The 27917-nt window shown below is 44.4% G+C and overlaps 2 protein-coding genes across 7 annotated transcripts in view; one reads left to right on the top strand and one right to left on the bottom strand.

Annotated features, from left to right (window-relative positions):
* SMG7 (SMG7 nonsense mediated mRNA decay factor) overlaps positions 1–18040 on the top strand; it is a 57359-nt gene extending 39319 nt beyond the window's left edge. For 2 of the 6 annotated variants that reach the window (XM_066597451.1, XM_066597453.1), the window contains exons 10-23: positions 1062–1218; positions 2108–2178; positions 3451–3511; positions 5551–5670; positions 5963–6392; positions 6486–6609; positions 8531–8916; positions 9800–10195; positions 11336–11485; positions 12305–12385; positions 12487–12646; positions 14628–14798; positions 14891–15042; positions 16382–18040. In XM_066597451.1, the coding sequence (XP_066453548.1) occupies positions 1062–1218; positions 2108–2178; positions 3451–3511; positions 5551–5670; positions 5963–6392; positions 6486–6609; positions 8531–8916; positions 9800–10195; positions 11336–11485; positions 12305–12385; positions 12487–12646; positions 14628–14798; positions 14891–15042; positions 16382–16495 (2573 nt within the window). In that variant the 3' untranslated portion in view covers positions 16496–18040. The remainder of the gene's footprint in view (positions 1–1061; positions 1219–2107; positions 2179–3450; positions 3512–5550; positions 5671–5962; positions 6393–6485; positions 6610–8530; positions 8917–9799; positions 10196–11335; positions 11486–12304; positions 12386–12486; positions 12647–14627; positions 14799–14890; positions 15043–16381) is intronic. The other 4 variants (XM_066597454.1, XM_066597452.1, XM_066597455.1 and 1 more) reach the window with 4 other exon arrangements.
* A 1744-nt stretch (positions 18041–19784) lies between these two features.
* The window catches only part of NCF2 (neutrophil cytosolic factor 2), a 41647-nt gene continuing 33514 nt past the window's right edge, over positions 19785–27917 (bottom strand). Inside the window, exons 13-15 of the mRNA XM_066597458.1 lie at positions 25047–25152; positions 22143–22299; positions 19785–21212 (exon numbers count right to left, since the gene is read on the bottom strand). Of these exons, the coding sequence (XP_066453555.1) occupies positions 21142–21212; positions 22143–22299; positions 25047–25152 (334 nt within the window). The 3' untranslated portion in view covers positions 19785–21141. The remainder of the gene's footprint in view (positions 21213–22142; positions 22300–25046; positions 25153–27917) is intronic.

Raw genomic sequence — 27917 nt, forward strand, 5'->3', positions numbered from 1 at the left:
TTGTATTCGGACTGTAGCCTTGTCCCAAAGACCTTCACACGTGGCAGATTTGTTCTTTTTGGCTCCATGTTTTTTTTTTCTGGTGCTCTGGGGGGAAAAAGCTGCAACATCCTGGTGCATGTAGGTGAATGGGATCATTTAAAACTCCCATTCACACACTGTTTAATGGTTTGGGGTCTTCACACTGTGTCTGAGCTCTACGGTTAGTGTGTACACCATGAAATGCTCCTGGCTTATGTCGCACAAATTCGTAGGGCTCCATTCGCCTGACAGATCTAACTGGAGTGTTGTTTTGTCCTCCATCGCATTTGTATACATTGGCATACTTTTTTTAATGTGTATATAAGTACAACAGTGTGCTTCGCCTATACAGTGGGTCATCACAAAATAACATACTGTGTGGCTTAAGTTGTGGGGGGTTCATTGGCCAACATATATGGCATTGTATGGCTATACAGCGGTGTACTTTGGGAAATCTCCCATCATATAACTCACATTAAAACCTGGAACGCTATGTGTACGCAGCCTAACTGCTTTTATTTGCTATTGTAGCATGCCCTATCTCATTTTATTCTTCTTTTCTTTTTCTCTAGTGAGTTCAGTAAGAAAAGACAATTTTAGGCTGGATTCAGACGAACGTATATCGGCTGGGTTTTCATGCCCAGCTGATATACGTCGTCTCTCTCTGCAGGGGGGACTGCTGGAAGAGCCAGGAGCAGGAACTGAGCTCCCGCCCCCTCTCTGCCTCCTCTACGGCCGTCTGCAGTATTTGCAATGAGGACACGCGGTCGAGGGCAGGGCTAATTCTTGTCACTTAGCCCCGTCCCGCCTCCTTTCATTGCAAATAGTGCAGAGGGGCGGAGAGGGGGCGGGAGCTCAGTTCCTGCTCCTGGCTCTTCCAGCAGCCCCCCCCTGATAGTTTAGCATTTGTCACTGTAACCACTTGTACCATAGCACTTGATTTTTTTTTTCTTTTCTACACTCTGTCCAATATTGTATGAGGAAATGTACTGCTGCCTTGTCTATGCTGACAGTCTATGTTGCCACTTTTCCTTGCACAGTGTCGTTCCTTGGCACACTTTGCAGAAGTCCCTCAAAGACCCGCCACTGTGATGAAACATCCTGTGCTGATCCCCTTCCTGCTATCAAGGTGTCTCTAGACTGGATGAAGCTACATCCCACTGTATTTCAAGAGACTGCGGTGGAGGAAAGACAGTAGTAAGTAGCACTGGGACACCATTGATCCATTGTCTGCGCTTGTTCACAACTTTCTGCATCATCTGTGCTCCATTCAGCCTTACGGCAGAAGTTTTGTTTCTCTGCTCATAAAAAATCCCAACTTGTGCGGGAGCCAGCTAGAGGGAGGGCCATTCTGGACCTGGCATTAACTAACAAACCAGACTGAATAATGGGGGTGCAGGTGCAGGGACACTTGGGAAATAATGACCACAAGATAATTAAATTCCAGCTGTTCTTCAATAAGAAGCTCTATCGGAGCGACAAAAAAAACTAAACTTCAGTAAAGGAAAATTTGATCAGCTTAGAATTGCTCTTGGGAACATTAATTGGGACGGAGTCCCCAAAAATAACAGTACAAAAGGCAAATGGGAGAAGTTTAAAAACATCCTAATAACGTCATGTGAGCAGTTCATACCCTTTAAAAATAAGAGAACTGCAAGTAGAAGGAAAGCAATGTGGCTCGACAAGACAGTAAGGGGGCAATAAGCGAAAAAAAAAAAAAACATTGCTAAAGCAAAAAGGCAGCGAAGAAGTGCTAAAATCATACAGGGAAAAAACAAATTTATGTAAGGAGAAGATCGAAACTGCCAAGGAGGAGGCAGGAAGACTGATCGCCAAAGAGAGCAAAAATAACCCTAAACTATTCCTCAATCCATAGAGGAGTTTAAGAGGGACTAGATGCCTTTCTAGAGCGCTGTAATATTACAGGATATAGACATTAGGTGACCAGTAGGGATGTTGATCAAACTCTGGATGCCCATGAATAAGTTTGAAAAAGCTTTATTTGTTCTTTGTTATTGGATGTACATATAATTTGTGCACAGTTTTTAATTGTAATATTGTGTAATACTTGTTGCTTTGCTTGCAGTGTTTGGCCATGGCTGATTACTCTGTTAAATAGTTTCCATGTGCTAGAGGAAGACCTGACCAGTGCCAACTGTAAGTAACTAGGAGTTCACGCTGAATGCCTCATGTTTGCTTACAACCTTTCAATGAGGAGAGTTTTGATCTATTCTTCTACAGGCCAAATTTTGCTTTGTTAGAATGTCATCTTCTACTCATGTATGTAATCGTCATTTACATTGTTTACCAAACTCAAACATGTTAAGACTGCTGCTTTGGAGCCAAGGGTATCATGAACCAAAAATTGGTGCGACGTTTGGCATAAACCAAATTAATGGTATAAAGTTAGACAACAGTCTAAGGCCGGGCTCACCTGAACAGGTGGGATTCCGCATGTGGATTTCCACAGCAGAAGACCTGCATTTATTTGCGGAAGGTTATTGAGAATGATAGCTGATACAAGCGGTTTTCCACATGGCTGTACGCTATGCACAGCGTATCGGCCATGGGGTAGAAAGAATGATCTCTGCCGGCATTCCGGCTTTTCTATTTTCCTTTTGACGTTTGCAAGCGTTTCCACCTCTCATATGCAAAGTTAATTGCGTACGAGCGACAGAACACTTGCGTCCATTAACTTCAATGGGAGCCGTCCGCACGGAATCCATGCTGAAAGGGAGCATACTGCGATTTTTCTGCCACTCGCAGACTACACAATTCGTACTCGCGAGTGTGAATGAAAAATCAAAATGCCTTTCGATGCCCACGTTTTACCGCAGATCTTCTGCACAGACGGCGATCGGGGATTCCACAATTAAAATCCAATCCTGTGAGACCTCCCCGTAAAGATTTGACAAATTTATTATTCAAACTCTCAGAATTTCAGGAAACTGATGTCCCCTGATCAGACTAGGTAAGTTCTGCGCTGTCACTACAATGAAAAAAAAAATCTTGGGAAGATGCAAACTCTGTCCAAGTCGATCAAAACATAACTTTTCTTGACAAATTTTCAAAATCTCAGTACACCTGACAGCTAACCTGTGGTTGGTGAGCAGGATAGTCGTCCTGAAAAGGACGACCCTGCCCCAGAATCTAATCCTTAGATTGCCCTATTGAACCCTGATTAAGGGTACCCTACTTATCAACCACAAGCTAGCTGTCGGGACATAAAACGGTGTAATAGGATTTATTTTTTACATTTCAGATAAGTTATGTTTAATCGACTTTGACACAAATGTATTATTCAGCATGAGCCAGTATGATGAATCTAGAGCATTTTAATTTTGCATGTCTAATTAGACAGTATCTGTAAATCTGCCTCGATATTTATCCAAAGTCACACTTTTTAACATTTTTTTTCTTCTTCCCTAGTGTTGCCGCTTCCAGAGGAGTTTGAGCTCCAAGGGTTTCTGGCTCTTCGACCAGCATTCAGGCAAGTGTGCTCCTCCTGGGATGACGACTCAGTAACCTTCTGCTGGGCTTGTTTCTTGATACTTTTACTCTTTCTCCCTCCAGTAACTAAATGTACAGGGGAGCAGCTGCAGGTCTGAGCCGGCGGCCATTGATTTCTATAGAGCTTGCTCTTTTGTGCAGTGGCTTACCAGAACAAACCTGCAGGTGTCTGCCTGCTCTCCATATCTTGTAGTCTGTCCTAGGCTGCTATCAAATCTGCTCCGGGGGTTCTTGCTCTGTTATGGGAACAGGAATGGGTCCGACGGTCTTATGATGGAACCGAACAGTGTCAAACGGACAATCTATAATGTTCGGTTTCTGCTGATCTGCCCAGCATTTTACTGTAAGAAAAAGCACAGCATGCAGCGCTATTTCTTGTGGTATATTGTGCCAGATCTACAACGGAACCTCTGACCGGAGGTTCCAGCGCAGAATTGGAACGGGGCCTTAATGGGAGAATTTTAATGCCATTAGATTAGTACAGACTAAAGGTTTTCTCTTTTTTTTATCTAAAGAGCGTCCCACGTGTGTAAAAATCGCAAACAAGCTGATACCAGCCTTTTCCAAGTCCTTGCTATGTCCGGAGCTGCAGCTCCTGGTCTTTCCCGAGATGTATTGTTTTGTATGGGATGTCACAGGCTGCTGCAGCCAAAGGCCGACTGCACACGACCGGGTCGGATTCCGTATGTGGAAGCCCTCAGCGAAATCTGACCCTGTGCCCGGCTGGTATTTGCATGTACCTGCTTTTCTGTACTACGGTGAGCTGTCTGACATGCGCAGTACAGATATATATTTTTTTAAAATCCCTGCTTTTCCCGCATCATCACCTAGTAATAACACAGAATCCGCGGCCTTTGAGTTCAAGGCTACCCATCCGCGCGGAATCCACTTAAAAATAGAACCTGCTGCTATGTTTCCTCCGTGAGCGGAAAAATCGCAATGGTTTCCGCTTGTGTGCAGGAAAAAGCATTTTTCAATAGCATTTCATGGGCGGTATTTGCTGCGGAATCCGGAGGTGGACGCCCACTTCGTTCTCTGCAATGCAGATGTGCCTGTGTGCAGCCACCCAAAGACAGAGCCCTGTACTTTACCGCTGAGCTCTGTCATTTGCTGCAGCAGCCTTTGATGTCCTGTATGTAGGATGTGGCAGCCGGCAAACGTCACTGGGAGGACCCGGAGCGAGTGACCATCTGCTTATGTGCCGTCTCACTGCTGACAATCAGATTTTTTTAATTTAACTCTCTTTTTTTAGTAGCCGTTCTCCCGCACAACAGATGTGCAGCACAAAAGAATATAGAAGTAAAGAAAGTCGTTATTCCTTAGTCCTCGGTGTGAGGTCCTGATCGGCGTTAGGAGGTCCAGAACAGTGTTGAATCAAAAATGGGAGCGGAGAGTTTTGTCCTTAAGGGGTCAGAATAGATTTTATGGACTCTGGTGATCCTTGTCCAAGTTATGTAGTGTAAATGAACATACAGAGTATAGTGAAGAAGTGAACGTCACCAGGATGTGTGTGAAACGCCTCTCAGGGTCTTGTAGACTTTTTAGAATGCTGGTACTGACACATTTCTGTAATTGTATCTAATTTCTAGTTTCTGTATGTTGCTTTTTGGATGTACAGATAGTCCCCCTACTTGCGAACATTCACGTTACGAACGTCGCAAGATATGAGCAACCTGTCCTGCAGTATGATGTAATGCTTTTGGCATTACATCATACTGTGCAGCGATCGGGCAGGCAGACTATCAAGCCGTGCCATACACACGGCTTGATAGCTTTTCAGAAGGCCCCTGGCTGCTGTGGCAACCGCACGGCAACCCGCAATCTTACCGCAGGAGGCTGTACGGGACCCCCGAACGTCGGGTGCAGGCTATGTCTTACACCCAACGCTCGGCAACAGCAGTTCCGACAAACCCCGCCGCTCAATTCTGACAGCGCTGTTCAAAGTGTTAACAGTTCCGACGAGCGGTAAGCAACGGGGAGTATCGGTACATTCTAAACAATATTCTATTTCTATTTTAGAAACCTTGACTTCTCTAGAGGCCACCAAGCCATTATTGGAGATCGAGAGACGCAGCACCGCAGGCTGCGACCCATTCGCCTCGTCTTGTTAGGAAAGTGGATATCTGAAAACCAACCAAGGTGTGTATTCTAAATCAATGCTAGCTATTAGTATATAGCCAGAAGGCTAGTATTAAGAAATCTTCAGAGGAAATTAAAGCGATGGAGCAATCCTCTTTTGCCTTCAAGTTAAAGATTTCTTGTGACTTAAGAAAAAAAAAAAGATAAGCTATAAAACTCCAGCCTGTACCCCACTGATGGCACCAGAGAGGTCCCAGCGAGCCGGCTGTGCTCCCTCTCTACCTATATGCATAGAGAGGGGCTGCAATTTTATGATCATTTCTATCCTGTTCTCTTCCATTTCTGTTGCCAGGCTGCTGCAGTACCGCACTGTGCAAGGGGAAGTTTCCTTCTCCACGGATATTCCAGAAGTCATGATGGAAGATGCAGATGATACAGAAGACTTCTCACCGCTGGAGGCTAGACAATTGGACACTCAGAGAACAGAAGGGAGTCCCGGTCTGAAATCTGTCCTTTCCACCGGGCGCAGTCCCAACGGTGAATCTTCTGAAAAGCCTGTGGTTACTTTTAAAGAGAACATAAAGCCCCAGGAAATAAACCGTGAGGTGCCGGCTCGGAGTTATACGAGAACGGCCAATGCTGGGAAAGAACAGAGAGACTTTATTAAGGGGATTAATGCTACTGTTAACAAGAAGGATAATAACAGTAAACGCAAGAATGACCTCAAGAAGCCCGGTACGGACAAGGTGCAAGAACCTACAAAACAGAGCATTGCTGTGCAGGTATGTGCCATATACTGGGAGCAGTCACTGATTGGTAGAAGTACACAATGTGTCATGTGGGAGACTTTTATCACCTTCCTGCCCTATTTGCAGGTAAAAACGCCAGTCTCTGAGGCCAGGAAAACGCCAGTGACGCCAACTTCCAGTCCAAGCACCAACACACAGTTCATACCTATCCACCACCCTGGAGCCTTCCCACCTCTGCCTAGTCGACCAGGTATTTGTTAGAATTGCGCTAGGGCTATGCGGCAAAATGAAGTTCGCAGCGTTGCACTGCAAAATCACGTTTAATCATCACACTGGGCAACAAATGTTTTTTAAAAAGTTCGTATCAAAAAGTAATTGATCTGTTTCTGTAAAATTAAAACCTGCTGATTCCACCGGTTAAACTGAATAATAGCGGCACGTCTTGTTTTGAACTTATTTAACCCCTTCGTGACCAAGCATATTTTTTCGTTTTAAAAAATCATAACCCCTTTTTATTTATCCATCGACGTCGCAGTCTGAGGGCTTGTTTTTTGCGGGACGAGTTGTATTTTTCAATGGAGCTATTTAATGTTCCGTATAATGTACTGAAAAACTTTTAAAACGTTCTAAGTGGGGTAAAATGAAAAAAAACCAACTGAATTCTGCCATCTTTTGCTGCGTCTTGTTTCTACGGCGCACAAACTGCAACAAAAATGACACGACATAACTTTATTCTATGGGTCAGTACGATTACTATAATACCAAACTTATGTGGTTTTTTGTTTTGTTTTTTGCTGTACTATTTTTTTTGCTGTACTATTTTTTTTTTTATTTTTATTTTTCCAGAGACCTTTTAATTTTTTTTAAAACTATTTTCTGCCGCCATCTTCTGCGTGCAATAACTTTTTTATTTCTTCGTCCACATAGTTGTGCAAGGGCTCATTTCCTGCGGGACATCCTGTAGGTTGCGTTAGTTCCATTTTGGAATATAAACGACTTTTTGATCCCTTTTTTTTATTGCGTTTTTTTTCTTGGAGACAGAATGACAAAAAAACATTTCTGGCGTTCTTTTTTTTTTTTTTTTTTTTTTTTTTTTTTTACGACATTCACCGTGCGGGGTAAATAATGCATTACTTTGATAGATTGGACTTTTATGAACGCAGCAATGATTTTTTTTGTTTCTTTTATTTAGTCTAACGAATGACCTGTAAAAACACAGTTCATTAATTACAACTTAAAGCCCATTTACACGCAACAATTATTGCTCAAAAGCTGTCTTTTGAGTGATAATCGTTGTGTCTAACTGCACTGACATTGTGCAGTTTTCGTTAAGCCGTCTCAGATCTTTCAGCATGCTGAAAGACAACGATGAGCCTTATCAGAAATTCACAGCGGGATACAGCTGATACTATTGTTTCAGCTGTATCCCGCTCCGTGATGACAGATTGGGTATGAAGAACAGAACGGTCCAGCTGTGTTCTCCATACCCTGCTCGGAGTGCTCAGCTCCGTTTTGTCTTCTGCATCCTCTGCTCGAACTGCAAGGTGATCGCTCAACGTTTGAGCGATCATCTTGTGCTGTAAATGACAAAACAATTATCGCTCAAAAGACATCTTTTCAGCGATAATCGTTGTCTAAATTGACCTTTACTGGTGGATGATTCACAGTGTTTACACCACGTGGACAAATACCCTATATGTTACATAAACCTACCCTTATAGTGTTCAGTCAGCGCATGGTGTGTAACCGTGATTGCAAAATAGTTGCATAATCACTTTTGTTCCTTTTTTTGAGCTATGTTAATGGTGAGCCAACTGGATTAATTGTATAGGCCAAATCACAGCTCCAAAACGGTAACTCAGTGTCATCTGGCATAGCATCCATGTGTTCCATGGCTCACCCAAAAAATTGGGTCTTGCTCTTTTTTTTTTGCTGGGAAAGACAGCCGAGACACTGGGGGGAGAGGGGAGGCACACCAGTGATGCATACGGATTCAACACAGACATACACACAGATTTGAAATCTGTCTGTTTTATCGTAAACCAAGATTGGACACTGAAATAAACAATTATTGTGAAGTCCTCTATAATTTTACCTCTTTTCTGAGTGGTGGATTTTTAAACTTCTGTAGCGACTCAACATGGCAAGTCTGACTAACTACTTCTCCGCAGGATTTCCCCCTCCTACCTACGTCATCCCACCTGTGGCATTCTCCATGAGCTCTGCGTACACCTTTCCTCCTGGAGTCGGTGTTCCTGGATCTTTTCTGCAGCCTTCATCTCATTCTGCTGCTGGGAATCAGGGACCTCCAGGAAAACAGTCCCACATTCCCTACAGTCAGCAGCGGCCTTCTGGCCCAGGGACACCTAACCAAGGAGCTCTTGGTAACCAGCTGCCCGGCCAGTCGCAGCCACAAGCTCCGTCCAGCTCTCCAACGCAGGCAAGCACACCAACCTCAGCACAGCTGCAGATTCAAGTAATGGCGCAGCAGCAGTCGCCCACTAAACCTATACAGCCACTTGGAAAGAACCCCCAACACCACCCCTCTCTCCAGCAGGTAGCATTCTTATTGTTCACTAATTTAGACTTATTGAAACCCACCCCTACTTTCAGTTACCCAAATTTAGTTTTTTGCAGTTGTTAACCTTTTAGCCACAATTTCGCTGTGTATTCGCATTTGTTCTAGTATTTGCTACGCAGCATCGCATATTAAATGCAAAATAGTCAAATTATGTCTTTAGGTATATTATAATGATGCTCAAATCTCCTAAGATACTACCGTGAGGCAAAAAACATAATGCGTAGTTATTTCCATCTAAGACCTTTATGGCGTATCGACTGTATATGCTATAAATGTGTGATAAATATGTGTCCGAAATCTGGGACTAGCAATAATTTTGCAATAATGAGGTCTCCAGCTTTTAACCCTTTGCAATCCAATTTTGGATTCAGGGTTTCCTAGGGGTTTTTCTCTTTCTGCCATTATACAATGGCGCCATCTGCTGGCTAGAACCAGTACTGCGGTATGGAACATGCTGGAGAGGCCCCCTGATAACAGAGTAGCCAGTAATATATAGTAAGAATACCCTGCCGGATGTCTTCCGACATTGGAGCTGTACAGCCTTCAATCAGAATGTCTTCGGTCGTCAGACAGTGGATTTGAAAGGGTTAAACGGGGTAGTAGCTGGTATTCCATTCAGTTGCTACCTAGATGCAGTAGTCATTAGCCGCCACAACAGGCACAACGAAGTTGGGAAACCCCGGTTCTGGAGACTGGTAGATGCCGGTTCCATTTCTGCTGTTGATGGCATATCCCGTAAATGTACCATAAATATCTCAGATGAGACATTACCCCTCTCATCGAGGGGGAAGGGGGGGGGGGCTAGGAACCGTATTTGGATTCTGTCTTTTGTAATTCTTTACTTTTTGTGTTTTTCTAGTACCAGCAGGCAGCAGACGCATCTAAGCAGCTATGGAACTCTCAAGTCCCAAACTCACTTGGAAAGTTGCTGCCACCCATGAAGCAAAACTACTTCATGGATGGTCGTCTACCCACGGAGTCCCTGAGCATGTTGGAGCAGTGCCTGCAGCATCCGGTCATGCAACAGCAGCAGCAGCCCTTGGAGAAGAAGATGAAGTCTTTCCCAATGGATGCCTACAACCAGAACACTTCTGAGATGAAGATGTCAGACTTCTACTGGGGAGACCAAACCTCCTACAACCTCAATGATAACCGCGCTCTGCTGGCACAGCAGTCTATCAATAACCAAAGGGGCAAGCGCCAACCGTCTGGCTATCGTTCAGGGCAGGATTCAATGACAAGATTGCCGTTTGAGGTAGGATTTTATTGGGTGAAAACCGTTTAGTTGCCGACGGCTTATTAATCTCTTCCCTGCTATTCGCCTTCTTAACTTTTGCGCTGTTATCAAGTGTGTGAGTGGCTTTCCGGCTTTGTGGATTTCTGGTTCTTGAATTTTTTTTGTGTTGTGTTTTTTTTTTGTTTGTTTGTTTTTCATTCTTTGGCACATTTGATGGAGATTGCAGAAAAAAATACAGCACTATAATCTGCACTAAGATGCACTTCTTCACACGGTGATTGCTCTTTGTAAGCTAAAGCTGAACCCATCGCCAGCTTCATGCTACCTGAACCATGGGCAGCATGAACATGACATAGATGCCCGTTCTGCTCATGTATGTATTTTTTATTCTGTAGCGTCTGCTGCAAGGGAAAAAAAAAAACATTCTTAGAAGTTTGACTCTGTGCTCCGTTAGAATGGAGCTCCGAGTCAGAGGTGGACGGCGCTGGGCTCTCCCCGATCATTCCTTCGACTGGAGAGCTCAGCGCAGAGCCAAGCTTCTAAGTTTTTGTTTTTTCTGAAACACAACCGCGTAAAATATACATAAACCAAACGGGCATATCTGTCCTGGCCTCATACTGCCCCTAGTTCAGACAGCATGAACCCGGTGACCGATTCACTTCAAACAATGTTTAAGCCATCTTTTCAAATGAGAGAAACAAGATGGATTAATTTTTGCAACTTTGCCGTCGGTCCTACTGAAAAACTTTTATACAGGTTTCCCCCCCCCCCCCCCCCTCCAATCTACAGTTGCTATGTAGTCCTATACGTCTCCGTAGTAACAGACTACAAACAACCCTGTGTGGTGGGATCCTGTGGTCCTTTTCATTCGTCTATCTCCTACTTCTTGCTTAACTTGCATACAATTGTGTGGTCATTTAAAAAAAATTGTAATTTCGCCGACGGACATTAAGCCTCTGACTTATAGACCGAATTTACTGTGCTGCAATTTTCGTGCAACTTCCCCTTTGCATGATGAACTTTGTATTATACTTCTTGTATTCTACTCTATATATTTTGTATAACCTCTTCTCTTGTACGATCTCCTTTTTATTTTTCTGCTCTTTTCCTCCTTTTTTTTCTTTTCTCCCTTGTTTGTTTCTGCCTGTCTCTTACTAGGAACCCAAGCGTTCCCCTCTCCTTCCCCCGGACCTGTTAAAGAGTCTGGCTGCTCTAGAGGAGGAGGAAGAGCTGGCTTTCTCCCCTCCTCCTGACCTTTACCCAGCTCTGCTCGGCCCTCTGGCCACACTCCCCGGACGAAGCCTCTTTGTATGTATTCTGTGTGGTGCGCTTCTCCCTGCTTCTCATTAATGTCACCTTTTAAGGACTTTGATATCTTAATGCTACATTTTAGACCTTGTTCTTGCTTCTCTCAGTGCAATACTAATACTCCTGTGTACTGATATGTATGTCTTTGTGGAGTTAAATGGGTTTTCCGTCTCTTCCACTAGCCAAGGTAACAGTTTGCAGTGTTGATTCTGTAAATCCAGTGAAGTGTAGAACATGGTGGGACCTTGCTGCACTCTCGTATCTGTCCAGCGTGCAGCTTCAGGGTGGTTTTTTGGGACACTTGTCACTCCAATTAAGTAAACTAAAAGGGCAAGCTAAACGGAGATGGGTTACTAGAACACACACTCAAGGGATTTCTAGAGCTCTGCATGAATATGGTAATGCAAAAGGGGTTGTCGTCTTTAGGCAGCACCTATTTATTGGAAAAGGTCTCCCAAAATAGGCTGAGCAGAGAGAGTCCCTCTGTTGCAAACCCTATCAATCGTCTGCAAAGGAGCCTTGTTTAAAAAGTGCTCCGTTTTCCTATAGCACCTCCACAGGGATGCCAAGGCATTACATCACACCCATTGAAATCTGTGCACTGCCAATTTAATGCATGGAAAAGCCAGGTCCTCCAGAGAGAGGTTCTTGGAAGCCAAACAACCACTTTTTAAAGTATTTAATACCCTTATAGTTAGGTGTGTGCAAAAGTGAACAAACCAGTCTTTGACAAAAAAAAAAGTGCCCGTACCCTGCCGCCACAGTCACATGTTGGTAGTAAATTGGTCTGGCAGTAAATTGTCTCTCTTTCTTTTGGAGAAGTCTCTTCTGGAAAAGCCATCTGAGCTGATCTCCCAGCCCCCCTCTTTCCTCTCACTCACTGGATTTTCACTGAGCCAGGTAAGGGAGGGTATGAGAGCGGATTCGTTAGCGGAGACAGGACTTGTGATTTTGCAGTGATTAATTTTCTGTGATCTAATGCTGCATTCTTCGTGTTACAGGAAAGGTTCCCGAGTAACAGCGTCTTCAATGATGTGTACAGCAAGTCGCCCTGCAGTAGCACCAAGTCTGAAGTGTGCGCTCCCATCGGACAGCAGGAGACCTCTCTGTATTCCCTGTTTGAGGGTAAACCTTGGTCACCATCTCTTCCAGCAAGCTCAGGTGAGGAGGGGTATTGGGCGTCAATACACTGGGGAAATGTTTGAGTTGGGGCAAGTTTACACCTCGCACACAGAAAATCTGCACCAAAATTCACATACGATTCTCACGTGGATTTTGGTGCATTTTGCACTGCAGAATTTGCTCAGCGTTACAATGAGTGAATTCCAGAGTGAAAATCTGCGGCATTTTCGCAACAAATAGAATGGCAGCATTCCTGCAAATCAATGTCCGACCCTTTATACAGGTCTTTATAACGATGATTGGGAATTAACATTTGTTTTCAATTACCAGTTATTGTTATACAGACCTGTATAAAGGGTCGGACATTGATTTGCAGGAATGCTGCCATCCAATAGGTGGCACTGCAGAGCTAATGTTCCATCTTCCTTATTTGCATATATTACCCAAAGGAGCATGCATGGCCTTAAAGGGAGCCTGTCGACAGAATCGTGCTGCACTAACTGTGCACAGCATGAAATATCAGCAGGTTCTCAATACAATTAAGTAATCTTTTTCCTGAAACTTTAATATTGCGTTTTCTATGAAACTCCCTAGAGAGGTTGGCTCTTGGAACGTGTCCACTTGATGGCCCCCCTTTGGTGGCTGCTCTCTACCCAGCTTGGCTTGATTGACAGGTCTCTCCTTTTAACTTAATAGGCAGAGACCTGTCAATCCAAAAAGAAAAAAGATCAAGGCAGCATCACATGGTGCAATTAGAAATCACCCATGCAGGATGGAAACTTTTACTGCACTCCACAACCTAGCAGCAACGTTTGGACCCAGAAATAGCAGGGTCTTCGTCAAGCTACCTGGGTCAAAACGTTGCTGCTAGGTTGTGGTGTGCAATAAAAGTTTTCATCCTGCATGGATGATTTCTAATTGCACCATGTGATGCTGCCTTGGACTTTTTTTTGGAGTTGACAATTTTTTGGATTAAGGGTCCTAATCCGTCCCTTTGGCGTGCATCTGTGATTACCTCCGCGGATTGCCGGTAATACTAGGATATGCCATCACTTGCTGATTTATGGGGGACCAACTGTAGAGATCCTCACTGATCGTGAGAGCGAAGAGCCTGAGGAAACGTCTGCACTTCCTCTGCACAGCACCAAATACTGGTGCCAGTACCCCAACTCGGACCTATTCACCTGAGTGGGGGTTTCTTCAGAGCTCCTGCATAGGAGTGACAAAGACGTGCATAAGGCCCTATAGTAACTTTTCGTTCATTAACAAAAGGGGTCCCTGTGGTCAGACGCCAACCAATCAGCAAGTGCAGCCATAAGTCTTGTAGACGTTCACCTGTTTACTTAGTCCTGAGATGGGGATACATCAATTTTATGATCAAGCGGTAGAGAATATCAATGTTGTGGCAATTTTTTATTTTTTTTCAGCCCTGCCATGATTATAGTGATGGCTTGAATCATCTGAGCCAACAGAAACCCATCCATTGCAAAGGAAGAACTGTTTTCATCATTTAGTGCATTGTATGATGCATTTTACATATTGGCACTTTATATTGGAATTAAAGGGGTTGTCCCGCGGAACAAAGTGGGTCTATACACTTCTGTATGGCCATATTAATGCACTTTGTAATGTACATTGTGCATTAATTATGAGCCATACAGAAGTTATCAAAAGTTATTCACTTACCTGTTCCGTTGCTGGCATCCTCGTCTCCATGGTGCCGTCTAATTTTCAGCGTCTAATGGCCAAATTAGACGCGCTTGCGCAGTCCGGGTCTTCTCCTTTTCTCAATGGGGCTCCGTGTAGCTCCGCCCTTATAAATATGTGCAAGATTTACTTTTTTTTACAAGCGGATGGTTCAGTGTGAGTAATAGTGAAACCTTCATTAGAATGTATTAGGGAAAGGATTACATTTCCTATTGAGGTGAAGGATCTCCTTTGTGACGGTGTAGAATTGATTCCATAATGTAATACATGCAAGAAGTTCATTATTTAGATGCTTTGTCTTTAATTCTTCTAGATCATTCTACACCAGCCAGTCAGTCACCTCATTCTTCAAACCCAAGCAGCTTACCAAGCTCTCCACCCACCCACAACCATACAGCTCAGCCTTTTTCCAACTTTGGGCCTATAGGAACCCCAGACAACCGCGATCGGCGCGGCGCTGACCGATGGAAAACTGACAAGCCAGGTATTCCTTATTTTATTTTTTAATCTACTATGGCCGGATCATTGTACATGTCTGTTTATAGTGAATACTGATTTTGTCTGTCTTCCTGCCAGCAATGGGTGGTTTTGGTCTGGACTACCTGTCTGTGACCTCCTCGTCGGAGAACAGCTGGCGCCAGATAAATAATTCCAGCAGTGCTAATGCTTGGGCAGCTCAAAGCAACGCAAGAGAGGACTCTTCTGCTGCGCTCATGGAGAGCTTGAAGGTTTGTGTCCATGTGTTCCTTATTATACTTTATAGATTGGAGTGGGAAGGTCATCTGTTCAGGAACCCCCCTGTAATACACATAGCAGGGTGCTTGCTCTCGTTCACTCTCTTGCTGAATTCTATTGCACAGTCTGACGGCTATTGACTTTACTGGGTCAGATAATTCTTTTCATTCAATGCAATGCTTCAGCAATAGAAGAGTAGCATTCCAACAACTTACAGGCTATCCCATTTGAACTAATGCACCACACCAATTTTACCACTAGAGGGTGCAGTAGGACCACAAAACTGCATGCAGGCATGGTAGGCTCCATGCTAAACTGAAGTGTATTAATGCCATGCATATACTGTACACTGATCATTAGATTTCCTGCTGCAGCAGAAACTGCTGTTGACAGGCTACAGATATGCTGCTTTAATTTTTTTTTTGCCTTTTTAGAAGCTCAATGCTTTTTTATGAATATAGCTAATTCAATCTAAGGATGTAGAAATCCATTGTGGAAGTACCAGTCTGACTTCCATAGTGGAAAGTTTTATAGGCCTTTAAAATACTAGAAATATTAACCATAGTGTGTGTGTGTGTGTATGTATGTATATATATATATATATATAGTGTGTGTGTGTATATGTCAATCTCTACTAAAGTCAGGCCTTCATAGCGACGCGTTGCTCAAGATGCTTGGCATGCTAATCTTTACATGCGTATGTCTTGGACTTCATGGAGATATTTTGCTGTATTAGCTTCGCTATTCTATGAAGTATGGGTAAGGAAAACAATTCTGATTTGTGAGAATCAAAGTGTTCGACAACCTTTTAAATACCTTTACATCATGGACATATGCCGTGTGATGTAACGCAGCACCATAGACTTTCATCAGAGGCAATTTTGCACTTTATTCGAACGTGAATGTGCTTCTACGATTATTGCAAGCAATGTGATGCTTGTGGAGCCCTGACCTGGAGAAAACCTCATGGAAATCTCTTCCCGTGACCTTTCCGTGTATTACATGTTAGTGTTTGATGTGTAAACTATAGTATGGGCGATACTAGTTAGTTGAGGTAACAGTCATATAATGCCATTCCTGCTGCCTGTCCTAAGGTTGCGAGTTCTGAAGAAGTCTTACCCGCTTCCCTCGCTGCATCAGCAAGAATCCAGAGGGGATTTTCTGATGTTATCCTGGGTAATTTTAGTTGTTCTTTACTTTGGCATATTTGGAAGAAATTTCTGCTTTAGGTTAATTTTGCTGAATATTTGCCTGGGTACATTTTCCCTTGAACTGCGAAACCTTTTGTTTGTTCTTGTTTGATTCCTACTGACTGTGTGTTTCCTCCCTTAGTCGATTTGGTCAACCACAATGATGCATCCTGGCCCATCAGCCCTGGAGCAGCTCCTGATGCAGCAGAAGGAGAAGCAGCAGCGAGGACAGGGATCACTCAATCCTCCGCACTGAGAGAGACAGGGAGAAGAACCCAGTGATACATATGGCATGATTGGTCAGCAGCACAGGACAGGATATGTCCTGAGCCCTGAGGAGGGCAGCCCTCTCTCCCCCCTCACCGATCTGGGGGGAGCACATGTGGGGGAGCGTCCAGCGTACCCCACCAAATCTGAAAACCCCTGCCCGCAGGCGACGCAGTTACCTGACGGATACAGCAGGAAGTTCCCATCCAGAGGGAGCTTGGGACTTCTTGAGTATGGGGGAAAAGGGGTAACGTGCCCCCATCTTTCTCGTTATTTGTGCATGCCTCTCACAGCACCCCCTGAACCTCCGCCTAACACACGGATAGGAAATATCCCCCAGCAGTGCAAGGCAGGTGGGGGGCAATAAGAACTCTCCCTTCCGTTGTAATGAGTTTTTATGGTTCTGTTTCTAGGTGGCGGGTGTACAAGGAACACCCCCACATCCAATTTACAACCGAATGTCAGGAACTCTCTCCATTAGTGGAGGCGGAGGAACTGATCCCCTCTCGTCCGCCGGCTTGTGCTGGCTGAGGGAGGTGTGATTGAATGGGTGGCTTTTTTTTTTCTTTCCCCTTTTTTAAGGGGAATGGGTGAGGGGTTGTGTGTCTGTGTCACCGTTACGAATGCTTGCTTGTTCCCATTGAGTGTCCTTAACCTACTTTTGGTGTCTGTCCTTCCCTGCCTGCTTAATCGTCATGTGTGTTTGTGTGTGCGCTCAATGTTCCCCTAAAGCTGAGTATTACAGGATGGATGGTGGCATAGTAGGGGAGGTGCTTTTATGATGGGGCAGAACATAGAATCAATAGAGCCTGGCTATACGGCCTCCCCGTGGTTATAGCTAGAATACAGCTGACTTTTTTTTTTTTTAACCCCCTCTTCCCCTTATTAGCCTGCCTCTTTACGAAGTCCCTTCCGTCTGGCAGAGGGGCAACCGAAGCGTAGGATCAAGTTGCAATACTAGGTGCAAGTGCCAGAGCTCATAGCACAAGGCAAGAACACAAACTGTTCTGTCCTCGACACTGCTCCAGCAACATGATGAGCAATTGCGCACAAGCAGTGAGAGAGCTGGGATGGTTGCGATTGGTGAGCAGGACGAACACACGATCAAGTGGAAATACGGTGAAAATGAGCATGAGTGCCTCACGTTTCCATCTGGAAGGGAATGAGAAATGGTTCTTCTACCTGGAGTTATCATACAGGTTCCCCTGTGTGTGCTTTTTGTGTATGTCGCTGGTACCATTTGGTGTTCCCAGCACGTTTTTAGCACCTCATGCATTGAACATACACCTTGACACACAGTTTGGGGCCAAATATTTTGTGTAGCAGGAAGGATTCTCTTGGAAGAAGCCAGTTCTCTATAGGGATAAAAAAAAATAATAATAAACTAAGAGATGGCAAAGTGCCACTTTGGCTATCTTTTTAGCAGGATCTAGAGTGTGGAGACCCCTATTCACTCCCACCCTTTCCTTGTGTTCTTGTGTGAGCACCGTCTGCTCAGATCTGCTTTACCATTAATAAACCCATCTTCTCTACAGCCATCAGCTTGTTTGTCGTCTTTTTTTGTTCCATTCTGTAAAGAGTGCAAAACGCCGCACTCTATAGTGCAGCGGGCTAGTCAAATCTAGCAAATAGGAATATTAGTACCTGGATGGTTGGCCCACAAAAGAAGCAGGTCCTGCACTTAGACGCGTCGCCTATCCAATTAAAGTGTTAGCCAACTGCTGATGTCTTGGTTCCAATGTTGAGCAGCACCCCAAATACCCTGCTATGCCTGCTTTGTGTTAAAGAATAAGGCTGGCGTTGTAAGGAATTGCTGCTCAGTAGATTTGTGATCTGCTTAGGCCATGTTCACATCTGCGTTTCGGAGGCTGTGCCGCAGATCTGGCATTAAATGACAAACGAAAAAATCCAGTATTTCAAGTTGCTTGTTGGAACACAGCCCCTACAGACAGACCCCGTTATAGACAATGGGGTCAGATCGGTACCATTCAATCCCCTTGCCGGGTACGTTTAGCCAGGGGATTCCCCTTTCCTGCCCCCATAATCTGAGCAGACAAACTAAATTCCCAAAGCAGATATTGCCTTGGTCAAAAATGATCCACTTTTGTGTTTTGGAGGGATTTTTTGGTTTAAAATGAATAAACGTCCTATTGCACAGGACAAGAACTAGCTCGCCAAAAAATGGTTTCATTGTAAATGAACTTGCAGGAAGATATAGAATTTGCTAAAGGTTTTTTTTCCCCATCTCTCCAGTCTTTTTATGGCATTTTCAGAAGTCTGGTAGATGCTGGTCCCATTTCTGAGACCCACTCTTGCCTTGAGTTAAGGTCCTGGCCGCGCTGAATGCAGTCGTCAGCAGGATGAAAATAGCTGAGCAGCCTGTACTACTCAATTTCAATAACTCCCATAGAAGTCAATGGCAGTTACACGAATGGTATAGCACAGTGAGCTAAGTGGTTTTCATAACTCAAGAGCTGTGGAAACTACATAGTTAGCTGTGCTACGCTGTTTGCGCAGTTCCCATTGACTTCTGTGAGCACAGAAACTGTGTAGCTCAGCTGTTTCTATCCTCCTGGCCACCTTGTAATCTGTTGTGGAACCATCTAGGCCCTGTTGGTCGAGATGGGAAGACCACTCTTAAAGTTGACACCTAAAATGTCTTGCTAGCAGAAGGCTGTCAGTTCATCGCATGAATACTGCAATATGATCTCTGTCCACAGAAACAAGTAACCCCTGTAGGTGCAAGGCCAGCACGTCAAGAATCACCCGAAAAAGCTTTATTATGAAAAACAGGAGTACAATCCATGCATAGGCCATTTTATTAATCTACGCATTTCGAGTGATAGCTCTTAGTCATGCCATGTTGTATATGAATAAGAGCTTATTGCTTGAAACGCGTAGTCCTCTTTAAACCTGTGTGTGGTTTCTACTCCTGTTTTGCAGAATAAAGCTTTTCCATATGATTCTTAACATGCTGATATTTGAACCGGAATGGTATACAATAGGGGTAGAGGGGTGGGAGGAGGGGTGAGTACTTGCCTGTTAAACCCAACTATAGCTGGTTATGCAGTGATGACCTCACATACATCATTGTGACTACTTCACTGGCCTCAAGGATGACTTGCATGGACGGTGCATGAATGCTTAAACCAATGATCATGGGGCAAATTCTTTTCTGGATGTTTTAGTAGCTATTGACAAACACTGCAGTCGTCTTCCTGACGTCTATTACAGGATAGTACGGTATTTGTCATCAAAACACCAATCAAAAGGCATGCTTTTTTTATTCTAAATTTTATTAATGATATTTTAAGTTACAAAGTAAGAGGTTATATGAGAAGCCCTCCAATGTTATAGATATTAACCCTTTGCAATCCAATTTTTGATTCAGGGTTTCCTAGGGGGCTTTCTCTTTCTGACATTATACAATGGCGCCGTCTGCTGGCAAGAGCCAGTACTGCGGTATGGGACATGCTGGAGAGGCCCCCGACAACAGAGCGGCCAGTAATATACAGTAAGAATACCCTGCCGGACGTCTTCTGACATCAGAGCTGTACAGCCTTCAAATCAGAATGTCTTTAGACGGCAGACAGTGGATTGGAAAGGGTTAATACATGAAGGAAGACCGTTGCTACTGGTAGGACTTATTGAACAGGGTATAGAAGAGACATCACTACAGCCAATATTTAGCCAACAAACTGGGCCAATAGCCAATATCTATGGCCCATTGGAGGTGGGTTTTAGTTTGTTTTTTTCTTATTTGTGTTTTCTCCTTGGACTTGAACAGCACTGATCACCCACGGAGCGGCCGGGACCGCTAACGCAAAGTGATGTAAAAAGACTATTCCTTTCAAGTTTTAGAAATTGTAGTTTTCAAAGACTACAAGTATTCCTAGAACATTTACCGCATCTACATAGTTTTTGCGCACTTTACATTTAAAGGGGTGTTCCAGGCATTTAGATCTACAAATTAAACAACTTTGCTAATTGCCGTTGTGTTTACAGCTCCTGTGCAGAACATGTAATCTATATGGGGACATACATTACACTCCATGCAGTCAGATCCTCAGGACTTCCTTCCCTTTTTGTTTATTTTTACCATTTGCTAATATATCAAATGTACGATAGAAAGAAGTTGATCTATTTCTGATGATGCATGTAATGTGTTGGCTGCTTTCTTTGCATATGATACTTCTGGAGCAAATTAGACTTGCTGAAGCTGTAATCTTGCACAAAAGTTACTGACTAATGGATACTAAAATGGATGTAAAATCTGGAGACTTGCAGTCATTCTCCAAAAAGGTTCTTGATTGTTTTTTGCACGCACGCACACACTTTAAAGCTGTTGTCCCAATTCTGGCGGTTTTGCTGCAGGAAGCAGACAGCTCTGTATATTGTATAGTGGTCCAGGTTCATACTAAAGGATGAGTCCTATTGAAGTGAATGGGATACAGCCTGCAGTACCATCCCGAGCCACTGTGCAATGTACAGAGCTGTCTGCTTCCTGTGGGGCAACCCCCTTCCAATAAGAGCTTTTATTGCACAGCAGGATGTTACACAGTCTTGAGAACACTTGCAGGCTGCTGGAGTCCTTGCCCTGGCATGGTATCGGTTGCAGTTTCAATCGCTGGATATTTACTGTACAAAAGCAGATGGAAAGATGCCCACTTTCTCATGACATTCTCCTTCCCACCATTCCTGTGACACTGCAAGAGAGCAAGACAAACTCCTTAGTACAAAAGTACCATTAAATGTATCATTGCTCATACTTTATAACTAAAGGCCTCCGTGCAGAGAATCATTCCCGCTATACATGTGCTCTGCCATGACGGCGCATTACATCACACTTCAGAGCTACGACTTCTAGCACGTAGCCTTTGGGGCAATGTGTCACATCCAGCGGGAGAGACATGGCTCTGACCACCTCCCTGTCTTTAAAGGGACTAGATCACAACTTTTTTTTTTTAATTAATTAATTAAGACCAGATAGTGAAACATTTTCCTAAATTGTTTATTTTCTAATGGACACAACTAATACAGATCTCAGAAGTCCATGGCTGCATTAATGACCCGCCTTAACTTCATAGAAACACACATTCAATAGATAGAGGAAAAATGCATTGCGGAGCTTCTCCCTGATAGGAGCAGAGAGTCTAGGGGAGAATATGGCGCCTTTGATACCAGCTGGAGTGCCTAAGGGGATGATTTAGTGATCCTGCATTGAGCAGAGTGTTGGACCAGCTGCCCCTGGGGGTCCTTTCCAACTCTACCATTCTATGTTACTAATGGGCTGTAATACCATGCTGCCATATAAGATCCATCTCTGTTATCATTCCCATTTTTCCTGGTTAACCCTTTCCAATCCACTGTCTGACCTCTGAAGACATAATTTAAGGCTGTACAGCTCTGATGTTAGAGGACGTCCGTCGGGGTTCTCTTACTGTATATTGCCAGCCTCTCTGCTGTAGGAGCCTATCCAACGTGTCACATCATGCAGTACTGGCTTTAGCCAGCAGATAGCGCCATTGTATAACAGCAGAAAAAGAGTAAGCCCCCTAGGAAAACCAGGATACAAATTGGATTGGAAAGGGTTAAGAACCTCCTCGAAATAGAAGCCAGAAGGAAGCCATGCTTACCTTTATTGAGAACCTTGATAACATCTCCTTTTTTAAATGCCAGGTCTTCGGGCTGCGATGCAGCATAGTTGAACAATGCCGTTACGGTCGTCCCTGCGTTATCTTGTAATGCCAGACTTAGGCCTTCTTCCACGGCGCTTAGCAGAGACTGTTCCATCTAAGAATAGTAGATGTGCACACGGGTGTTCAGGCTTAATTTATATTACAGGGATAAGGCTACAATTAGAGGGGTGTAGTGTATATGTAATAATCTGTATCCTCAAAACAACATCACAGATCCCAACGGTAGGACTGGGGGTCGGGGTTGGGGGTCATTTTGTTACATATAGGATACAGTAAGGTAAGTTCACCTATACCATGGCCATTTGAATGAGGCCTACTGGATTACTTGCAGACACAAATTAACTGAGCAGATGAGTTGTGTATATATATATATATATATATATATATATATATATATATATTACATATACATACAGTGACTTCGGTTGTACCTCCAAAGCTGCTGGCTCTCTTTAATAATGATTATTATTTGTATAGCGCATGCATATTACGCAGCACTTTACATTACTTGGTATTGGGTTCTGTCCCCATCGGGGTTCCCAGTCTATAGTCACCTATCAGTGTGGGAGGACACCCATGTAACGCTGCTGATCACTAAAAGGGGTTGTTCAAGATTAAGTAAACATGGCTGGTTTCTGCTAGACGCAGCGTCATATCTGACCATGGGTTGTGCATCATATTGCAACTGCATCATTCACTTCAATACAGCTCAGCTGCAATACCAGACACAACCTATGGACAGGGGTGGTGCTGTTCCAAAGTGAAACCAGTCAAGTTTTTCTAATCTTTTAAAAACCCTTTTTAAAGGGAATCTATTGTTTTAACCATATAGTGAAGCATTTTTCCTAATCAGATTTTGTTTTCAGACTTATTTTTTATACGATTTTAGACATGACTACGGCTGCTGCTATATTCCCTGAGTAGCAGTTCACAGTCTTTAGGCAGAGACTTTTTGCAGCAGCCTCCCAGGCCAGTCGCACAATGGATAGGATATGACCAATGGCTCTCTATGGGAATGTGGTGTGGGCATGGTCTGTGACCTGTGTAGGGAAGGGGAGGAGGTGAGCTGTGACATCAGCTATTGTAAATGGTGGATACTGTGATGTATTATAATAGTAAAAAAATAAAACCAGTTGAGAACTTTTCAGCAGTCATCTCATCGCGGCAGGACTGCAATAAAAGGTAACACACTATATTTATACACATATATATATATATATATATATATATATATATAATAGTCTATTACCTGGAACTTGGCTCCGCCCCCACTCCGCCTCCTCATTGCAAATAGTGCTGAGGGGGCGGGAGATCAGTGCACCACTCCCGGCTCTTCCAGCCTCCTCCCCCTGCAGAGAGGGATGCCGTATATCGGCCGGCGTGAATACCCGGCCGATCTACGGTCGGCTGAATAGGCCCTTATGGGGTATTCCTGTGTCAACTTTTCATAGCTGAGCTGGGAAAACCCGATCCCTTTGTTCCGACCAACTGTGGAAAGAGCTGAGACCTAAGAGCTTAGCTCAGCAGATACCACGGCTCTTGTTGAAGTGAATGGGAGTGACGGAAACAGTGTAGCATTCTGTACTACACTGTTTCTATAGTTTCCATTTACTTTAATCAGAGCTACAGGAACAGCGATATCCTGAGCACTCTGCCACTGCCAGGTGCCCGTTACCCATGGCAGTGCGTTCCCATCTATGCTATGAAAAGCCAAGAAGAAAATACCCCTTTAACACACACACCACAGTCATTTAGTTCCTGAATTCTATTGATTAATGGGAGCCACAAAGGAAGTGTAAATTAGTTGGCACCATAGTGTCACGATTCCTATGTTAAGCATGGTCATCCATCCAAAATCCTTCTTTTCCTAGAACAGATCAACAAGTAACTAGAGCCAGACCCGGTCCACGTCGCTTACTAAAAAAAGAATGGCCTTCTAAGTCTTCTCACTGTCTAGGTGCTGTTTCAGACAAGCGTCTATCGGCCGCCCAATACACGCTACGATGTGAGGCGTAAAAATTTGTGAATGGGCACACAAATCTGGCGCATGTACACAGTGGTCGCCATGCCGTTGCCCCTTCCTTCGCCCTCACCGGCTCACCTCTCGCCTCACCTCCGGCTGATTTCAATGGGAGTTGGTGGAGCTAAGTGCAGCCTCCTCACATTGCTGGTTGGACAAAGGGGCGGGAGCTTAGCTCCGCCCCATTCTTTGTCCTCAGCCAGAAATGGGGTGGGGTGACTTAGCTCCGCCCCCTCCCATTGCAATCAGCCAGAGGAGAGGATAGAAGAGGGAGTTTAGCAGTGATACTGCTAAACTCCCTCCCACCTCCCTTCTCCGGCCGCGGTCATTAGCTTCCATAGTAACCCATGCAGCGGTCGACGTATTCCATTCCAAAAGATAGTTCCAGGACTATCCTTTGGGCCTGTCCTATAAACGCCCGGCGCTATATTGGCCCGGCTGGGCGCTTTTACGTCGTGGGAATACAGCCATGTGATCTGATGCATTGGAATCCAATGCATCAGATCGCAGGGTATATCGGCCGACCGTGAAAACGGCGGGCCAATATAAGCACGTGTGAAAGAGCCCTAAGGAGAAAAGATAGCATTTCTGACCCCTGTCCCAGGCCTCTTAGTAGCCAACCCAGACTCCTGCTGCACACTGATGAAGGGCAAATACCCTGAAACAGCTGTCTGTGCATGGAGTCTGGCTTTGGGTTTAATTCACAGTCATTGTTATAAGTCTTGTATAAAGAGTCTAACTTTGGCTTGTATAGGAATGCTGCCTTCCAATAGGTGGCACTGTGGAGGCATTATTCCATCTCCCTTATTTATGTCTCTTACTTGCACATCTGAGCATTTGAGTTTCAGGCAGTTGTCTGTGATTTGTTCCCATGCTTTTCCTACATTGTCCTTGCTGAGCAGGACTTCTGTGTCGCCATCTAGAAAGCTGAAGAAAATACAGGTAATGGCATATATCAATGGATTCTTAATAGAGATGAGCGAGTATACTCGCTAAGGCACATTACTCAAGCGAGTAGTGCCTTAGCCGAGTATCTCCCCGCTCGTCTCTAAAGATTCGGGGGCCAGCGGAGGGCGGGGAGAGCAGGGAGGAACGGAGGGGAGATCTCTCTCCCTCTCTCCCCCTGCTTCCCGCCGCAACTCACCTGTCACCTGCGCCGGTCTCCGAATCTTTAGAGACGAGCGGGGAGATACTCGGCTAAGGCACTACTCGCTCGAGTAATGTGCCTTAGCGAGTATACTCGCTCATCTCTAATTCTTAACCCATACAGACCATAAAGACATATATTCATTCATTCATTCATTCATTTATTCGTACTGTGAGCAATTCCATATACAATTTATATTTCTCCAAGCTTGCAGTTCAGGGTCCCTTGCTTTACTTACAGATAAAGGATTGAGGGCTCCTTCACACGAGCGTATGCGTTTTAACGGTCGCCTGCACGCGCTGTAGAATCGTAGAAATGAAGCGAGCAAGTCCCAAGCTTAATTAGCATTTCTCGTCCATTTACACGGCTGGGTGCGACGTATTAGCGGAAAAATGTGGTGCAACCTGGGAATCACTCAGCTGCCATAAATCCTCGGAATGACTTCTAATGCCCAAATAGAGGCACCTGTAAGCTTCCCTGCATTCGCAGCACAAAATCATCCATGTGAACAAATGCATCGGCATCCAATGCCTTAGATGATCTTGATTTCCGTCCGGCGTGAAAGTGCGGCTAAATGTAGCTTAGCTCCACCCCATCCTGCCTTCTCCCATTGCAAATAGCCGAAGGAGAGAAGAGAGGAGGTGAGCTGACGAGGGGGAGGTAAGGGGGAATGTCTCCCCAGGCTCCACGGCATGGCAGCCTTGGCGTATATGGGCCAGGCCCTTTGCCGTTCAGGCATTTTTACAGCGCCGGCAGATACACGTAAAACGCCTATGGCCGTGTAATTGGGCCCTTAGGCTGCATTTCCACAGGAAAGAATAATGCATTTGTGAAATGGACAGAACTCGTTGAAATAACCCATTATTTTCAGCACGTTAATTTACATGGGTAAATTATTTTTTTTTGGGTGTGGTTTGCACACAATAGCTCGACATCGAAAAATTGGCGCTTGTCCTATCTTTGTGCACACAAGAATAGGACATGTAAGGTGCAGTGTCCCGCACAGCACACGGATTGCCCATGTGCTGTGCTGTCCGAGTTGCACTTGAGATTTTGGGGCACAATTCGCTCTCGGCCATGTTACTATGGCCAAAGGCTGTGTTCACACTAGCATTACTTTTGACTGATCCAGTTTTATTTAAAATGGATGTAAAATAGAAAACATTTGTAAGGTTTCCATTTACATTCATTTTTCAATATTTAGGAAGGTGGTGGTTCTTCTTCAATGAATGCGGCTCAGTTGACTTGCAAATGCTGGGGTTCTAGGTTCAAATCCCATCAAGGACAACATCATCTTTGGAAAGCTCCTTAAGACGTCACCCTTGGTCAGATTAGAGCCTATAACTCCAGGACTGCAAGGCTGCGGTGCTAATGACTGAGCCAGCATGCTTCAGGAGAATGGGAACATACAACCTCCATGCAGATGTTGTCCATAGTCAGGCGTCAACCTAGAAGCCCGGTGTTATAAGGCAACAGTGCTAGCCAGTCAGCCATCAAGTTTCTTCCTTCCTCCAACTGCTTCTTTGTCAGGAGGAAGAGTAAGAATTGGCGCATATGATGTATAGCTGCTATACAGTTCAGTACCACCTCTATGATCCCGTATAGGATACCCTTAAATTATGACCTGTTGGTGGGTTGTGAGGACTAGAATTTGAGAAACCCTGCTCTAGACGGTTATATAGTTGATGACATTCCATACCAAGCTGGAGTCGGGCTTGACTCATCCATTTCAACTGTGTTGTGCTGATCATGTGACACACTAGTATATAATTGTTGTGGGTTGTTTTCATGAGATAGTGTCAAAAGACCTTTACTAATGACTTCTGTCAGTGAAAGGCCCTTAAAGGGGTGTTCTGACTTCTAGTGGTTTTCAGACAGCTCTGTATATTGGTCTAGGATGTCACTGCAGGCAGAGTCCTGTTACAGTGAATTGTACTCTGTTTGCAGTCCCAACACGGGCCACTGCACAATGTACGGAGCTATCTGCTAGAAGTGGGAGACCCCCTTTAAGTCAACCAACCAGTTATAGAAGCTTTATTTTTTTTCCAATATGAAGGAGCTGGAAAACTACTATGTGTAAAGGAAAGAAGGGCATTTGGCGCATTGTTTAGAAAGAAACACATCTCCAACCCCTATAAATGTATATTATGGCATTATGGTGGATGTTAAGTTTGTTTGTTAGATTGTAGCTCAGTGTTTAAAATATCTGTTTTTGTTCGGTTCCGAAAGCATGCTTATACGACTGCATGTCCATAGACCTGTGTCAATGCCGGAGCAGTGTTTGGCACTTATGACCTATCCACTGATCGCAGAACAGATGTCCCTGATTCCTCATTATCTCCAGCAGCAAGACTGTAGCTAAGAGACATTTGAATGGAACGGCGTTGGTGCGGGCACCCTGTAGCTCCATTCAAAGCTGATAACGCCAAAGGAGACGGGCAACACGCAGAGGTCAAACCTCCACCGATTCAGCATTTATTACCTGTCCAGCGGATACATGATAAATACTTATAGCTGAAATACCACAATAATAGATGATGTGATT

The sequence above is a fragment of the Eleutherodactylus coqui genome, chromosome 3, assembly GCF_035609145.1.
Source record: "Eleutherodactylus coqui strain aEleCoq1 chromosome 3, aEleCoq1.hap1, whole genome shotgun sequence".
Lineage (NCBI taxonomy): Eukaryota > Metazoa > Chordata > Amphibia > Anura > Eleutherodactylidae > Eleutherodactylus > Eleutherodactylus coqui.